Raw genomic sequence first — 19352 nt, 5'->3', positions numbered from 1 at the left:
AGTCCTCTAAAAATCAATCACAAATCAGTTTTCAGATGACATTGATGTGTTTTTGCTATTCATTCCTCCTGCACCGTTTCTAGCACTTAATTTTATATTCCTGCAGGCTTGAAATATAGCTTGTGCCAGAATCTGTCCTTTTAGTAATCACCAAAGCAAAGCTTGGCAGTTGTCATAAATTACACTCTCAGAGGGGAAAAGAAACACCAGTAATACTCTGAAATGATTGAACTGCGTGGAATCGAAACTAGCTGTCAGAGAATCCATGTGACCAATCTCTCCCTCTATTTCTTTCCCTACTTTTAAGGCAAAAGGTTTCAAGCACTGGAATTATTTGGTGCCAAAATATGCTGGATAAACCAATTATTAATGGAGATGTTTTTAAATGATTCTAGAATGGTGTGTTGTCGGGAGGAGCTTTAAAGGAGAGCTATAAAGGATACAACTGAATAATTTTTATTTACCCACACAAGATTATGAAGTTTAAATAATAGCCTCCAGCCAATGCAAACTGATTTATTTCATTCCCAAACATCAATACCAGGTAGAATAGATTGTTGTGAGAGCCAAAAAGAGGCCATTTTAATAAAACTAGGGCTGTCTTTCACACAAAAGGCCCAACTATTATTATGAGATAATATTTCAACAACACATGAGTGATTATGTTCATTTGTTCCTTTTGGGTCTTATTTGAATATTTTCTATCAATATTCTTTTCTGCCTGCATGAATGGGGAGAAGTATGAATGGGGAGATGTATATTTTAAGATTTACATTTTTTTTGTTCCCAGTTTGGTTTTGTTACTGTATTGTTTACTGCAGTGCTTATTTTGTACAGTGTGTTCTAAGTATGCTTTTATCGATTGTTTTAATCTGCTTTTGGAATTGTTTGGATTTCATTGTAAGCAGCAAAATTAGACAATGCTGCAATACTGATTGAATATTTCAGAAGTAGGACTGGAGAGCCAGTTACGGAGCAGGAGATGAAAATGGAGGCCATACATCCAGGCCATTTATGGTTTAATGTGTGCCTAGTCACATCCATTTCTTCTGAACCTTATTCAAGGCCATGCTTCAGAGGGCACATTGACTGGCAGGTTTTTACAAATCATGGTTTGTACAAGAAGAAAAATGTAATTAGTAATAAGGGCTATAATGTAAGATTCATTCAAAATTGACTAAGCATTTAGAAAGTTTATTGGGAAGAATTCAGAAAAAGTGTCTCTGTTTTTCAAGTATCATCTTCTGGGCTGTAATACAGGCAAAACAATGTTAATGTAAGCACAGCAGCAACCATTACTAAAAATGACTTGGAAATTCATCAGTCCCCATTTCTTAATCAAAGAAACCCACTCTAATGGACAATGCACATTCAGTCTACCCCAGCATAGGAAACTCTCACAAAAGAAATATTTTAAAATTATTATGACTTTTATAGTAAAAGTACGAATGTTTAGAGATTAGGGAACTGAAATTCTATCCCCATCATCTCCTAAGACCTGTAAAATTATACAACTGGAAAAGCTTTCTATACAATTCCTATGCTGAAAACAATAATTTCTTCAAAAACAATATATACTTTTGCCATCAGGGCAGGGGTGGGTTCCACTTACTATTACTACTGGTTCCGCAGTGGGAGCGCGCATGCGCGCTTTGCTTGCACGCTTCTGCGCATGCACAGATCACCCAGGATGATGTCGTGGCAGATGGGTGGAGTCTCCCACCGGTTTTACTACTGGTTCTATAGAACTGGACCAAACCGGGAGCAACCCACCACTGCTTCAGGGTTATTTATGACTGCTTTCACAAGACTAGAAAGAAGAATTTGATGCCTTCTTTACTGTGGTTTCTTGTTCATTTTTGTGGAGTTTGAAGAGTTTATTCTTGCCCTCCTGCTTGCTAGACTGGGTCACAAAATGTTAAGGATTCAGAGGAGCAGTTAATTTATTCCTATTGATTAGAAGCAAGGAAGTGTTTCTAAGTGCAAGGAAATGGCTTCAGATTTTTCCTACCCTTTCTGCATGAGACCTGAATTTCTTTAGATTAGTATATTTTATAACCCATTTAAAATTTTAAATCTTTACTAATTTATTTTGTAGCAGAGTTATCAACCTAGCCATCTATTAAATACACTAAATCAGCTATAATTCTAAATTTAATATACCAATTACAAAGTCAAGAAGCAATGAAATTATACATGGTATGTTGCTGAAATAGCAATAATATTATGGATTTCTGGAGGTGATGAAGTCCAAAGCTTGGGCGTTGCTTACAGAGAGGGACAGGTGTCACATAGGTGTCCCCCTTATTTCAGGGGACAGGCCTTCCCAAGCTGTCTTCACTGGAAGGGTAGATTTTTTTTCTGGTAAGGTCGGCAGTCCCATATTATTGTTCCAAGTTCTTTCAAATGCATTATATCAGCAGCATAGAGAAGGTAAGAACCAATCTTTAAAAACAATATTCAAACTTTAAAAGGTTGTTAAACTTACTTAAGGCTTTTTTCAATATGCTCAATTCTTCCACAATATCAGTGACTGTGAAAGCATTGGGACCAAAAAAATATGTAGTAACATTTTGCAACTCAACCTATTGGGGTACATTATTGGGATACAAATATTTCTTTTGTAAGATCTTTTGTAAGAGTTTTAAAGGTATCATTACTTAATAGGTAGTTAAGGATAATGATCCCATTATAAGCCCTGTTTTACGAACCAACCAACTAACTAACCAACCCACACCACATAATTAGCTCCTTTAAAATAAGAATTATGCCCAACAAACAATTCCTCATGAGAGGATAAATCAGATTTACCTTTCTGTCCAATAAGGCCCAATTATGTTTGATTGCCTTCAATGCTGGAAAAATAATCTAATTCCTGCTGTAGTATCAAGAGCCTGCCAAGACACTAAATAGGTCTCCAATTTGAGGCCATAACAGCATGTAGTCAACTGCCATTCCAAAACATAATTGAAATTAACAAAAGAGCCAATGAAATTATTTAAAATCAGGAAAATTAAAACCATCATAATCATAAGAGAAACACAATTTTAAGAGAGAGCTGACAAGATACATATCAGTCTTGTTGCAAAATTCATTTTGATGACATTCAAAATTTGATTCATTGTTTCCCACAAATTTAGGATTATTTTCATCTATCTCTTAATATCATCTTTCAACTGGGTAACAAATTTTTGAAATATTCACTAAACTGGGGGTACTCATGTTCCCTCATTCCCCAGGGCAATATACAAAAGCTATTTTTTCCTGACAGTGCTTGGAAACGTCTTGCCAACTGGCATAATGATTGATGTATTGCAATTAATGGTATAGCCACAGTATTTTCCTTACATTGTACTTCTGCTACAAATTTAAGAAAAGATTATTGATTGTGAAAATTCAAAACATATCTGCATATATTATCATCCTCTATTCATATATAGCTAAACTAATTCCTTTAATTTCACAAGTTTGTTTTATTAGGGTACATGAAGGATTTCAATAGCAAACTAAAAATTAGAAGGGATAGAAAATATCTTGGTGATTCCCTTGTTGCATTTTAATTACTGGTGAAATAATCTCCTTACTAATTATATAAAAGATTAAGATAATATATTATAATCCAAGAATCAATTCTGTAAGAAATATCAACTTCTGTAATACTTGAACCAGATATGAAATTTGACCTATATCAAAAGGTTTTTTTACATGCAACAAACTACTACTACCAATTCATATTTATCAGTGTACAAAGTTATTATCTCAACCAAAATCTTATATAATCTGAAGCTTGACACTTTTCAGAGTAATATGAATTAATGCAGGCAATGCCTTCTGTAATCTTCTTACCAATGTAGCTGTTAAAATCTTAGCATCAATATTAAACAGAGATATTGGATGATAACTTATACACTGGGCAGGATCCTTAACAGCCTCCAAAATCAGTTTTATAAGCTTTGTTTTCATAATGCATCTAAAATAGCAAAAACTGGAGCTATTTTGTGCTTCAAAATTCATACCATTCCATAATTATTCAATCTGGTAAGGATTTCATCGTGCCAGTGATACATAGATTTTCTGTAACATTAGAGATGTAGTCAAATTCCCTGACTACATATTTGAAATTTATTAAAGAATTATTACATTTTAAAAAGCATTTACATGCTCATGATATCTACACATATAGAATATTATTTTTATAAAACTGAAAACCTGAAACTTTATTGAAATTAGTGTAATTTGTTCCCAGAACACATCTTATCAAAAGTATTATTTTGCTTTCTTATCAATGTTTCAAAAGAAAAGCCAATAGTTTCCCAATATTTTTTCTTTCAAGATTTCAACCAATATATTTATTTTCATTTTTAAAAAAATATTTTAGGTTTAAACCAGTGGTGAAATCTGAACCGCTTTACTACCGGTTCGCTGGCTGTGCATGAGCAGTGCACACCATGCACCAAATGCGAGGTGCGCGTGCGCAGTGCACGCCAAAAGGAGGCATGCGGTAAGTAGAACAGCACGCGAGGGGGGGTGATCAGCTGTGGTGCACAATCTTTTTTTTTACTGCTGCTCAACTGGAATCGTCAGAGGCTTTTTTTAACCTTTTAAAAGCATTTTTTCTACAACCTCTGGCTGAAGAAGTTGTAAAAAAAAATGCTTTTAAAAGGCTCTGACGATCCCAGCTGAGTTGCCTGATCATCAGAGGCTTTTTTTTTTTTACTTCTAAAAGCATTTTTTCTACAACCTCTTCGGCCGAAGAGGTTGTAGAAAAAATGCTTTAAAAAGTTTTTTTAAAAAGCCTCTGATGATTGCGTGGCTCAGCTGGGCAAGGAGGGGGCAGGGATTTTTGCTACTGGTTCTCTGAACTACCCGCCGCCATCGCTACTGGATCGGGCAATCCGGTCCGAATCGTGAGCATTTCACTCTCTAGTATAAACCATGTTATTGGGCCAACTGCAGCTTAGCATGATATGCTTCCTGGGTTTGTTTCATGCAAAACTGTCTTTGGATATGTGTCGGAATGACCTTGGGAGACAGTGTGAAGAGATTTTATCTAGAAAAATGTCAAATAAGAGGCTTGTGCGGGACTCCCATGCCAAAGTTATTGGATTGCAAAAGTGACTATGGGAGATTTGTACTTTCAGGCTTACAACATTCTGTTAATGTAGATTTACAATAAAATAGAATTAGCTTATTTGGCTGTGTTTCCTGTGTGATCTTCCTGCTAAGGCTGACAATGTGCTGCTTTACTTCTAGTTCAAGTTTTCAATGTTGTGATTCATGCATTGTTTTCTGCCAGGAAGCATATCGTATATTAGCCAACTATGAATAAATGCTTTAAATGCTGAACTATCTCCAACCTCCTTACACACGGTCACTCATGCCCTCGTCACTTCCCGCCTGGACTACTGTAATGCTCTCTACATGGGGCTCCCCTTGAGGAGCACCCGGAGGCTCCAACTGGTGCAGAGTGCAGCCGTGCGGGTGGTTATGGGAGCGACGTGGCGTTCCCATGTAACAGCTCTCCTGCGCGAGCTGCACTGGCTCCCGGTGGTCTTCTGGGTGCGCTTCAAGGTTTTGGTTACCACCTTTAGAGCGCTCCATGGCTTAGGACTTGGGTACTTACGGGACCGCCTGCTGCCACCAGTAGTCTCTCACTGGCCAGTATGCTGTCATAGAGAGGGGCTCCTCAGGGTGCTGTCAGCCGAACAGTGTCGACTGGCGGCCCCCAAGGGAAGAGCCTTCTCTGTGGTGGCACCTGTTATCTGGAATGAGCTCCCCCCAGAGATACGGAGAATCCCGGATTTAAGCACCTTCCACCACGCCCTCAAGACCTTTTTATTCCAACAGGCTGGCCTGGCCTAACCTCCCTTTTTAATTGTAAATTTTAAATTTGTCTAAAATTTTAGGGTTGTTTTAATCTGTTCTCAGCCAAATTTATCTAATTAGATTTTTATACTGTTTTTAAATTTTGTAATTCTGTGTGTTTTATCTCTTGGCTGTTCACCGCCCTGAGTCCCTCGGGAGTACGGCGGTATATAAATCTAATAATAATAATAAATAAAAAAAAAACTAGTTGAACCTCTATTTATTTGAAAATACAGGTTTATATCTTAATTTTGTTATTTCATAATCTATAATCATTTAGCAAGATAATACCTTCCACTAATTGGAGACTTTTTATTTGTGTCCCAACTTAATGAGTTTAGTATATATACACAATCAGAAATTAAAATTGAGCTAATGTTGCATTTTTCACCTAATTTAATCAGTATAATTTGAGAGGCAATTTGATGTACTAGTTAAGGAGTTGGCATAGAAAGTAGAGGATGGTGAAGATTAATAATTTTGTAAAATATAAGATTTATCTTTCAACCATTAAAATCAATCCACACTATTAGACAATCTACATGTTTAATGACTAAAATTATATAGTGGCTTTCTGAGTAAAATCAACTATAAATCAGATGTTTTCATTAAAATGCTCTGCTGGCATATTCTATTTATATAAACCTGCTCATTTTCCTTTGTAAAGGTTCAGAAGAATATATTTATATTCTCATTCAGAAGAATATATCATGTATATACATTTTGAAAGATCAATTTTTCAGCACTCCTGAACTAGCTGATTTTCCTGTATAATTAAAATTCTATTTTACTATCAAAGAGAAATACCTAAAACAAGGTGGTACTAGGTCTCATAGATGCATATATCTATGCATTCAATCTATGCATTCAATACAATAAGGCTCTTATTTTGTCTTCATATGGTTATGTTTCATTCCGAGTGGGAAATTCAAGCATTAAATGTGTACATTGACTTTTATTTATGTTATCATACAATTATTTGTGTTGGTAAAATCCAACACAAAATGTTTTTTTTTTTTTAATGTGACCTGTAACCCGGTAGCTTTTAACAGTGAATAATACTAAGTTATAACTAAAAGAGCCTTGGTAGTACAAGGGTTTAAGGCACCCTGTAGTACAAGGGTTTAAGGCACCCTGTTATTAAGCTGCTTAAGACCAGCTGCCTGCAATTACTGCAGGGTTCGAATCTCGCCAAGGCTCAAGGTTGACTCAGCCTTCCATCCTTTCTAAGGTAGGTGAAATGAGGACCCAGTTTGTGGGGGCAATAAGCTGACTTTGTATAAATATACAAAAGGATGAAGGCTATTGCTGAGCACATTATAAGCCGCCCTGAGTCTTCGGAGAAGGGCGGCATATAAATCAAATTAAAAAAAAAAAAGACTTTGGGAAAGTCAGAGCTTTGATCCATCATGCTACCAGTGACTTTTGAAATCAAGGACAACCTTCTTTCTTTTGTTAGATCAAGGACTACAATTGGGCTCTTTCCATGCAAACCATGATCTGTACTGCTGGGCCTCAGCTGTTGCAGTTTTCATGTGGAGAAAAGAGATTTCTGATAATTTAACGAACAAATTACATTTATAACCTGCCACCTCAGATAGAGTTATGGTCTGCTTCCCCTTTGTCCTACGCACCATTACTTACTGAATTCTGGCATGAGGTATACTGTATTTTTCATGCTATAAGACGTACCAGACCAGACACACATTAGCTTTAGAGGAGGAAAACAAGAAAAATAATGTGCCTCTGTTTCCCAGCATCCATCCGGTATTCAGAGTAGCGTCCTTGCAGCAAACAGCAAACAGCCTGGTCAGCTTCAGCATGTTATCACAGCCCCAGCACGTGGCTTGTCAGGGCTCCATTCCATTGCACCCACCACCGGTCAACTGAGCTGAGCTGCTGCCACTGCCAGGGAACGCTGCAGCCTTTGCTGCCGAGCAGCTGATTGGTGGTTGAATCGGCCTCCTGGAATACCGCCGATCAGCTGTTCTAGGTGGCAGGGATTGCTGCCGCTGCCAATCGCAGCCACCTATCACCATTGCTGCCATTCTCTGCCAATCACCGTTGCCCAGAACAGCTGATCAGCGGTATTCTGGGAGGCCGATCCAACCAGTATTCTGGGAGGCCGATCCAGCTGCTCGGCAGCAAAGGCTCCAGCGTTTCCAAGTGGCGGTGAATGGCGGCAGTGGTGACAGGTGGTCGTCGCACCAACCCATCTCATCCCGCTGCAATATTCACTCTATAAGACGCACAGACATTTCCACACACTCTTTTGGCGGAAAAAAGTGTGTCTGCAAAAAATATGGTAATTCTATGGAGTTGTAGGAGGATGAATAACGCTATCATTTCAATTGTGACAACATATGCCATTTGCAACCAATGTAATCAGTGTGCTTGATTACTTGTAATTTCAGGACCCTAACATACATTAAAAAAACCCTTGATCAGGAGTCGGCAACATACTGCTCTACATACACCAGTGTGCCTCCGGACATGTGTCTTGGGATACATTAGATTGTCTGCCCAACTGGATCTTCATAATGTTTAGATTCATTAAAGGTAATCTTAAAATGGCAGGCTGCTATGCTGCAAAACAAAATGCCAGCCTGTAGCCTGCCCTTGATTTAACAGAATGCATCTGCTCCTTATATTGTTGAAAATGAAAATGCCCAGTGCTTCGTCTGAGAGTATGGGCACCAGCCAGTGGTGAAATCTAAAATTTGTTACTACCGGTTCTGTGGGCATGACTTGGTGTGTGTGTGTGTGTGTGTGGGTAATGTGACTGGGTGGGCATGGCCAATTTTTTTTTTTTACTTTTAAAACCATTTTTTCTACATCCTCTTCGGTGAAGAGGTTGTAAAAGAATGCTTTCAAAAGGCTCTGACGATCCCAGCTGAGTTGCCTGATCAGCAGAGGCTTTTTAAAAAACCTCTGCCGATCAGGCAACTCAGTTGGGATCGTCAAAGGCATTTAAAAGAAAAAAAGGTTTTTTTTTCTTTTAAATGCCTCTGATGATCCAAGCTGAGCCGCACGATCACCAGAGGCTTTTTTTTTTACTTTTAAAAGCATTTTAGCAACTCAGCTTGGATTGTCAGAGGCATTTAAAAGAAAAAAGGGTTTTTTTTTTCCTTTTAAATGCCTCTGACGATCCAAGCTGAGCCGCACGATCATCAGAGGCTTTTTTTTTAACTTTTAAAAGCATTTTTTTTGGCCAAAGAGGTTGTAGAAACAATGCTTTTAAAAGTAAAAAAAAAGCCTCTGATGATTGTGCGGCTCAGCTGGGCATGTGGGGGGGGGGGCAGGGGGCAGAGATTTTTGCTACCGGTTCTCCGAACCACCTGCCTCCATTGCTACTAGATTGGGCGATCCAATCTGAACCGGGAGCATTTCAGCCATGGCACCAGCTCAAAAAACCCCCAGAAAGAAATGATTTGTGGTCAAATGAATTCCATAAGAAATTGGGGCAGCCGATTTGGGAATAGGCTACCGTGCAGGCTGTCAAAATCTGGACCCCCATTAGATGGCAACACAGAATATTTTCTATATCTTCCATTATGTATCTCATGTATGTGGAAGAAACGAAACTTCTATTCTGGCATCCAGAAGCCCCACCCAGTTTAAAACTGGAAACGGAGTTTGTCAGCTAACACTGAAAAGCCCATTCCCAAGACTTACAAAATGATGTTATAGATTACATTTTAGCAGGTGAATTTATCTGTTTTCTGTGGTTTTCTTCTATTTCAAGAAACAAATTACTATTTTGATTTAATTGAGTCTAACTGCTTAATCAGTAATCTAGATTACTCAAAAGCTCAAGATATGTCACATATATAATTATTCTTGGGAGTAGGCACCCTTGATCTCTCCTATGCCATTTAGTGGTTGTCTGAGTTTTTGCCTGTTGTGAGGCGAAACTGAAATCAGGTCACCTGGTGGAATTTTTAGAAAACTATGGTTATGTTTTGTAGACGAATTAAAGATGAATGGGCCAAGGGTCTAACTTCTCATAAATCATGAAACTGTTGAACCAACGAAGGAAGTAGTAAAAGCATCTTCTTCAATATCCAAGTACATTTAACAATGTAGGCTCCTGGCAGTTTGAACCTCAACATAAAGCTCTTGCGCATAGGCACCAAGTTTGCTTATATAGCCTTAGTATGTAGCAGTCCTCTTCAGGGAGCAGCTGGATCTCTTTAGCTTTAAGAAGCAGCAGCAGCAGCAACAACAACAAACCTCACAAGCCATTTTGGAGCTAGAGGCCAACATTATTTATTGTTTGATGGACACAGGTCTTCACTTGTTGCTTAATAAAACATTTTGTTTGCTCCAATGGTGCACAGTTATTGTAAATACCTAGACAGACTAGAGAAAGTGGTATTATGTTTCACTGGTTTGTGAAGCACAGATGAATGCGCTGGGTAAATTAACAAGCATTTATCTAAAAATGAGCCTTTCGTAGGTGTTTTACAAATGAATATGATAAAATAAAAACAAAGCATTATGATGAGAGAACTGCAGCAACTTGTAAGTTTCCTTCCATTTCTTCTACATCTGCATGCAAAGTCATTAAGAATTTCAAGCTGCTGTTTCAGATCCTGGAATCCAATTAAGAATGCCAGCAGCACGCAGTCTTATAGAATTGGAGAGCCTCTTCATAATAAGAGAATGCAGCAGAGTAAATAATGAAGGAAAGATCATTTAGAAAGTGTGCATAGTGAGAGCAGAAGGGGGAAAAAGGAGTGCTTTCTCCTGAGGCCCTCCATATGGTGTGGGACTTTACATTCTGTCAGACTGCAAAACCCACAGCCACAGTGATAGAAAAATCCAGCCACATCTGGAAGGTCACAGTACTCCATTCCCTTCATATTCATTTTCATGTACAATGTGCAAGGTGGATCCTAAAACCAGAGCATTTTATTTTGCATTTCCTTCTTTATTTTGCCAAACCTCACCTCCATTACTTTATTTGGATGGAGCCTCAACGATATCTGAAAATCACAACAAAATCAAGTGATCAAGCTTGATCAACAGTCAACCCAGTGTTTGATGAATGCCTTGAGGATCTGTTGGTCTTTCAGATCAGCGCTGTCAAACTTGTGGGCCGTGGGCCGGATGCGTCACACGCTGGCCACACCCACGCCCAGTTTAGCAAAGGGGAAAAAAGTCCCAATATGTTACGTGATGCCACTGTGACGATGTGAGTTTGACTGCCCTGTTTCAGATCAGATTCAGCCAGATCAGTCCTGTATAACTTTTGATTCATCAGGCTAAAAGTGGCCTACTTTGTATCAGGGGCATTCTGGGAACCTGAAGGGAAACATTTCCCATCTCCACTCTGTTCCTGTTCCTATTACCATTGGCATAAATGGTATTAGAATTAGAATTGGAATTAGAAATTGGAATTGGAAATATTCATTGGATTCAGTTGAATCTTGAGTTAAACCAAGATTCAACTTGAGTTCAGGTTACTTCAGATTGAATCTGTGATTGCCACAAACTGGGATTAGCTGACCTGCTTTTTTAAAAAAAAAACCAGCAGAAAGGTGCTATCTATGTGTGAGGTCTGAAACACTTTCTAAATCATATTGAAGTGTCCACTGCTCTATTCTATTCTTTTTAAATTGCACCTCCCTCTTAATTTCCTTTATGTCTCTTACTAATTCAGGAGACAAAATCCCTGCACTCTAAATGCAATTAAATTAAGATAAGAAATCCTACTCATTCCCTACTTCCAAGTTTCATTTCAGCTGAGTTGCTAAAGGTGGGTGGATACCAATCAGAAAGCAGGATCAAAAAATGAATTGCTAATAATCAGCTTGCAATCATTAGGCGTGGGTCATTATGGGACTTGCAATCACAGGGCAAAAGCAAACAGTCACATTAATGTAGTAATCTCCAGCCTCTGGGTGAACAACAACAAAAAAAGCACAACTGTGCTGCCTTCATTGCAGATCCCTCTTCTATCACACAATTGAGACTAGCAAGTGGTACTGCTCTTATTATATTAATGTAGAAGTCAAGGTGGATTCCATCAGCTTCATTTACATTCATAACTTTTCTGATCTAGACTTTTAGTCATAGGCAAAACCCCATATAAAAGGCATAAAAAGCTCCCATTCTATAAACAAACCAAACCAAAGATTAACATAACAGACATTTCTCTTTTTAAAAAAGGACAAATTCTAATACTCAACCCATCCCAAACACCAACTATTCCAGAGATAACTATCCCAAATAGGAATATATTCAATTCAAATAAATATTTCACATCTCAGCTTAAAACTGGTCATAAAAATAAAATAATCCTAACAATTTAACATAAAATGACTAAAACTTAACCTAACAGGGGTAGTTTCAAAACAAAAAATAATCACACAATAAGATGCTAATGCTTAAACGTTAAATAAGGAAATCCAATATGTCACATTTCTCCACTCAAAATATCATAAATCCAAAAAGAATCACACAGAATAACATCCCATCTTAACCAAGATAAAAACAGTCAATTTTATCATTCCTTAAAAAAAAAAAATCAGCTTAGTTGGTGATCCACTCCACTACTATTGATCTGGGTTATGATTTTCTTTCATAATTTAAACAGTCTCTTTTGTAAATCCCCCCCCCAAAAATAGAATTATTCTTATTATTCTCTGGATTTATTTTTTATTTCTGTTCTTAATTTTTAAGAATTCAAATTCTGAATTTTTAAGAATATATGTGTATATATGTACGTATATTTATATTTCTTTGCATCTAATGGCAGGTTCTCATCTAGACTTCATTCATATCATTTTCAAATGGAATTTGTGGTGTATCTTGTTCTATGATAGACACGATTTGTATTTCAAATAACTTGGCTAAAATTTCTTAAACAGAGATAATACAAAACACTTTTTTGGATCACTAGTCTGTGAGTTTTGGTTTAGAAAAAGAAAAGCGGATGCTTTTTCATGGAGGCTAAACAAAATATTGCTACAGAAAGAAACAATAGAGGAGAATTGTAAACAGAAATTAAAAGAACTTTTAAAAAATGATTTAGGTAAAGGTACTGATTTAAAAGGGGCAGCACAACAGCTCAGTGGTTAAGATGCTGGGCTGTCGGCTGGAAAGTGGTTAAGATGCTGGGCTGTTGACTGGAAAGCCAGCAGCCCAGGTTTCAAACCCATGCACCATGCAACAAGTTGAGTTCCCATCCTTTCCCCAACCTCCCCAACTCCTGCCAAGTCCAAAAGCATGCAAATACAAGCAGATAAATAGGTACCACTTTGGTGGGAAGGTAACAGCTGGTCAGATGACCGCGGAAATGTCTTCAGACAGGGTTGGCCTTGATGTGGAGATGAGCACTGCCCCCTATAGTTGGCAATGACTAGCAGATTAAATCGGCAGAGAATCCTTTACCTTTTACTGATTTAAAAATGATTTGAAATGTAAAGCCTTTATTAAAGTTTGTTTTATACAACCCAGTAGTGAACTTAAAAACAACAGTCAAGAGAAACACCAGCAGTTGTGGATGAGATAGGGAAACTAAGAATTAAAAGAATTTCTAGAGAAGTATTTCTTAATAAGTTAAGCTTTTTTAAAACAACAATTACTTATGTTAATAAGAAATGAAAATAAAAATGTATTATGTAGAGCAAAAAAGATTGACTTTGCAAATAAATCAAGGAAGTGGCTATCATATAAATTACAAAAAGAAAAAGAAGAGAAAATGATATAGAAATATAAGAGGGAGATATAGTATTAATGGACAATGCAGCCATGCAAGAAGCAGTTCATTAATATTATTCAATTTCTAACAGTTATGAAAAAGCTATGGAAGATTATTTCAATATATGATCATGTCAGCAAGATTATTGTATGCATAAAGATGAAAAGATTCAATACCACTCACTATGGAGGAATGGTAGGTGAAATTGAAAAGTTTTGCTGAAATGGATAAATTAACTTCTTTGATTACAGAATAGACATTATCTACATTTATTGCTGATTGGAAGCCTCTTATGGATTTTTTGTGTAAAAATGGAAATGAACTTGTGATTTACACTTTTGATAATGAGATAGAATAGATTATAGAAAGAAGATAATATAATGTAACTTTAGAGACAAAGATTAAAATATATTCGTAATTATAACTGCTGTGAAGAATATTGCAAGCCACTTCTTAATATTTTCTTTTTCAATTTTTCATTTAACTTTTTTCCTTTTTTCACCTTTTCCTTTGATTTCTTTCTTTCCCTTAATTTTTACTAGTTTCTGTTAGCTTTTATCTTCTTGTTTGAAGGTATTCATAAAAATTATATGTACAGGTAGTTCTTGACTTGCAACCACAATTGAGCCCAAAATTTCTGTCGCTGAGCAAGAAAGTTGCTAAGTGAGTTGTGTTCCATTTTACGACCTTTTTTGCCACGATTGTTAAGCAAATTAACGGTTATTAAGTGAATCTTGCAATTGTTAAGATAATCTGGCTTCCTCCATTGACTTTGCTTGTTGGAAGTTGAGTGGGAAGGTTACAAACGGTGATCGCATGACCCCAGGATGCTGCAACCATCATAAATACATGACAAGCCCCTGAATTTTGATTACGTGACCATGTGCAACAGTCGTCAGTGGTGAAAAACAACCACAAGTTACTTTTTTTCACTGCTGTTGTAATTTTGAATGGTGATTAAATGAATGGCTGTAAATCAAGGATTACCCATATAATATTATTCCAATTTGTATAAAGAAAGTGACATCTCTCTTGAGAAAATAGATGAATATCTAAAGAAATAAATCCCTTTACTGGGGATTACAGAAGAACAGAGACAGATTATGAATGAATCTGTAACGAGGGTAGTATGTGAAACTATAGAAAGATTAAACTAGGAAAGGTACATGGACCGGATGGATTATCATGTTTTTATTATAAATGTTTTGAGCATGAACTTTTATGACTTTTACAAAACAGGATGAACTCTATCACACTGGGAAGAAAGATGCTAGAGAGTTGGAAATGGCCAATATAGCATTAATGCCAAAAAAAGGGTCAAGATTTTTTTTAACAAGAAACTAACTATGCATGAACACTGATCACACGAAGTATTAATATCACTGTATAATGCCTTGATAAGCACTTGGAATATTGCATCCAGTTTTGGTCATCACGATTTAAAAAAGATGTTGAGATTCTAGAAAGAGTGCAGAGAAGAGCAACAAAGATGATTAGGGGACTGGAGGCTAAAATACATAAAGAATGGTTGCTGCAATTGGATATGTCTAGTTTAATGCAAAGAAGGACTAGGGGTGACATGTTAGCAGTGTTCCAATATCTCAGGGGCTCCCACAAAGAAGAGGGAGTCAATCTATTCTCCAAAGCACCTGAGGGTAGAACAATGGATGGAAACTAATCAAGGAGAGAAGCAATCTAGAACTAAGGAGAAATTTCTTGACAGTTAGAACAATTGATCAGCGGAACAAATTGCCTCCAGAAGTTGTGAATGCTCCAACACTGGAGGTTTTTAAGAAGCGATTGGACAAACATTTATCTGAAATGGTATAGGGTTTCCTGCTTGAACAGAGGGTTGGACTAGAAGACCTCCACAGTCCCTTCCAACTGTTTATTCTCTTCTCTTCTCTTCTCTTCTCTTCTCTTCTCTTCTCTTCTCTTCTCTTCTCTTCTCTTCTCTTCTCTTCTCTTCTCTTCTCCATTCCATTCCATTCCATTCCATTCCATTCCATTCCATTCCATTTACCAATATTATTATTAAATAAATAAATATTGTTTCAAACAACGATACTAGCTGATTGAATGAAAACAATTTTGCAAGAATTCATTAATGAGAATCAATGTGACTTTTTTACTTAAAAAAAGTTAAAGCACCATGTTAGAAATGTATGGACATTTTGGAATATTTGGAGCAATGTAATGAAAAACAAAGCCACATTAATTTTCTTAGATGCAGAGAAGGTCTTTGGAAATCTTTAACTGGGCTTTCCTGTTCAAGGTTTTGGAAAATGGGAATTCTGTAGAGACTTTATAAAGTGGTATTGATCTTAACCACTTTATAGAAATGGTTAAGAAACTATTTCTATAGATATATAGAAATCACAAATAATTATTAATGGAGATCTAAGAAAACATTGGGAGATACAAAGAGAAACCCATTCCTCTCTTGTTATTCTAGTTCTTGAAATAATACAAGTAAGACAAGATGAGAAGATTGTGGAAATAAACATTAAAAAAGAAACTTATGAGTTAAGGGCTTTTGCAGATGACTTGATGTTGGTTCTGAAAGTTTCTTTTAAGGGGAATTAAAATATTAATGGGCAAATGAAAAGAATTTGGTGCATTTCAAAATTATTAAACAGAGAACGAAGATGTTAATAAAAATATGAACACAGAAACAAACAGAATTGATGAATAAATGGGGATTTAAGATTGAGAAGAAGATAAAATATCTGGGTATGACAAATACGAACTGTATGTTATTTCAAAATAACTATGTTAGGATATGGAATGAAGTTAAAATATATATTTCAAAATGAAAGAATTTAAAACTGTCATTGTTGGGGAGAGAATTTCTGTGATGAAAATGAATGTCTTGCTGGTTTTGACAACTGAAGCATCATTTAAATAGTAGCAGAAGTATAGATCTAAGTATTAGTTTGTATTCGTTTTAATCTTCTTTTTAAAAAATCCTTTAAAAAATCATTAATAACAATTACACCCAAACACATATATATACACATGTATGTATGTATGTATGTATGTAGGTAGGTAGGTAGGTAGGGAGAGAGAGAGAGAGAGAGAGAGAGAGAGAGAGAGAGAGAGAGAGAGAGAGAGAGAGAGAGAGCACACAAGGACAGCACAAACACAAAATGAATATCAAGGAAGGAAGGAAGGAAAAGAAAGGTTAAAAATTTACCTGTTATTTTGACAATTAAAAGTACAAGCACAGCCTTACCTTTCTACCCCCTGTGTTTATCCGAAGTGGGGTAAGGAAGGGGTCAAAGATCATATGGCTGGTTTCTATATTGACCGGTGATTGCCGTTTTCCAACGGAGCAAAGATTCCAAGCTGAATTCACCAAACCCCAAAAGGAAGGAACTGTAATACAGTAAAGAAAGGAATAAATTTATTTTGGGGAGGAAAATGAAAAAAAGAAGCATTGCTATTGTACTCCATTTGAATTAGTAATCCCCATTGCCAAAAGAGGTGCAATTTATTTCTGGGACAAAGAAAATAGCAGAAAGAAAGAGATCCCATTCTGGACTGGAAGCACCAGAAAGAGGTCCTTATTATCTATACTGATGATCCAGTTATTGGATTGAGTTTCCCATGCTCAGTTTATATATATTAAAAAGACAGCCTTGCTGAGCACATGCAGCATGGCTCTTAGCAAACTTAATGGTATAAGAAGGGACAGAGACAGGGGTGGGCTTCAAAAATTTTAGCAAGGGGTTCTCTGCCTGGTTGCTGGGTGGGCATGGCCTAGTTGGTCTCCTGCACCATGGCAGAAAGGGGCAGGAGGGCATTTTTGCCCTCCCTGGGTTCCGGAGGCTTTCTTCAAGCCTCCGGGAGGGCGAAAACGGCGTCCCCAGGCTCCAGAGGTCCTCTGGAGGCTGGAAACAGGCCCATTTCAGCCTTCTTGAACTTCTGGTAGGTCTGTTTTTCACCCTCCCCAAGCTTCCACATATGCCCTGCACCCAAAACGGGCCATGTGGGGACTCCTGGGAGGGGTGGGGTGGAGTGGGAGGGGCGGGGCGGGGCGGAGTGGGAGAGGCCAGCCAGGAATGGGATTTTGGGGTTCTCCGAAATGCACAGAATCTTAGCTAGAGGTTCTCGCGAACCCCTGCAAACCTCCAGCAGCCCACCCCTGGACAGAGACATGTGTCCCTCAGTCCAGACCAAGACAGAGGCCTAAGTGTTCTGTACATGGGTTGGCTGGTTCTAGTGTTCTTTAAAAACAAGAACCTTGTACCCTTATTTCATCAGCTCTTAAAAAAAAAATAGCTGACTGCACCTGTTGATTTCAAAACAGGCCTCAAGTTCCCAATTCAATCACGGGGAGACAGAGTTACTTTAGCAAGTGTTTTTAAGATAGCCACAAAGGACACATTCTGTCAAACTAGCCAGCGATGTTGTCACTTGACAATAACTCTAATAGGGGCCTTTTAAAAAGCAGAGGCAAGCAGCAGTCTTTTCCTGATACTTTAATATGACTGAGCTCTATGAGATCCTTTTCCCACAAACCAATTCATTTGCTCAGTGCTTGTTCTGACACCAATCATGCTCAGAAAATGAATTTCCACTTCACTTCCTTTCACTTGTGCTAACTTGCTGAGCCTTCCCTCTCCCCCGCCCCCATGAAGAAGCAGCCTTTGAGCATAGAAATGAACCCCGTGCTTGGTGAAGCAGCAGAACTATGACAAAGGTAGACGTGTCATCAGTGGTGGGATTCAGCCAGTTCGCACCACTTCGGGAGAACCGGTTGTTAACTTTCTGAGGAGTTTGGTGATGTTAGATCAGGCGCAGGAACAGAAGACGTGACCAGCTCGATACATGTAACAACTTTATTTACACTGTAACAAGTAAAAGAAGACTGCTGGCGCGCTGCCGGAGCTCTCCTTATATTCGCTCCCGGCAGACGCACCGCCCCTAGACAGGGATTCAAATCTCCCGCCCGATGGCTGGCAGCCAATCAGGGCGGATGCCCTTATATGGACATAACACTCCTCCCCCCTTAGTCTGAACTGTCAATCTCGTTTACAAAAGTCACGTAGTCGCGCAGGTACGTAGGACGCCTCGGCACCCTAGCTGACCTGCGCAGTCTCACTTGTTCTCCGTCTCCGACCTGGATGGACGGGGCTCTGTCGTCTCCGGGCTCCCTCTCCGGAACCGGGCTTGGTTCGGCTGTCGAGTGAGCGGGGTCACCCCCAGCGCCTCCGGCCGGACCGCAGACCTTGGCTGGCTGGTTCTGATGGTCTTCTTCCTGGCCTGTGGATCTGTTGCCTCGTCTCGGTGGCTCGGTTCCGACCCGGGAAGAGCGTCTGAGTCTCGGTAAGTCCACAGTTTGCTCCTCCCTGGTCTCCCGGGTGCTGCGGTTCGGTTGCGGTTCGGCCTGGTGCCGGGTGGGTGGTGGTTCTGTTTGGTGCCCTCTGGACCAGCCCGCCGGCTGCGGGTGGTGCTGGCCCGTGTTGCGTTGTCCGACCTCGCAGGTCTGCAGGTCTGCTAGGTCAGGCTGGCGTTGGTCTACCCCGTCTGGTCGGTGGTGGTCGACCTGGTCGGGCTGTTGTTGCGGTACTACCTCTGCGGGGCGGCGGAGGTCTCCCCTGCCGGGGTGGTGCAGGTCTACCTGGCCGGGTTGTTGTCGGCTCTCCCTTCCCCCTAGTCCCTGGTCTACCGTCGGGTGGTGCCTGGGGTCATCCGGGTCGGGGTGTCGTTTGTTGGCTGTCTTCTGTGATGGGCGGGGGTCCCCCACGTCAGTGATTCGTGTGCCACCCTCGCC

The 19352-nt window shown here is 38.8% G+C and overlaps 1 protein-coding gene across 1 annotated transcript in view; it reads right to left on the bottom strand.

Annotated features, from left to right (window-relative positions):
- Positions 1-19352, bottom strand: part of CA10 (carbonic anhydrase 10) — a 411697-nt gene that overhangs the window by 212662 nt on the left and 179683 nt on the right. Inside the window, exon 3 of the mRNA XM_070934829.1 lies at positions 16809-16951. Coding sequence (XP_070790930.1) covers positions 16809-16951 — 143 coding nt within the window. The remainder of the gene's footprint in view (positions 1-16808; positions 16952-19352) is intronic.

Source organism: Pituophis catenifer, unplaced genomic scaffold (genome assembly GCF_029215685.1).
Source record: "Pituophis catenifer annectens isolate HBS135680 unplaced genomic scaffold, rPitCat1.0.hap2 SCAF_2, whole genome shotgun sequence".
In the NCBI taxonomy this organism is placed as follows: Eukaryota; Metazoa; Chordata; class Lepidosauria; order Squamata; family Colubridae; genus Pituophis; species Pituophis catenifer.
The sequence above is the reverse complement of the archived record's forward strand: the minus strand, read 5'-3'. Positions and strand labels throughout refer to the sequence as shown.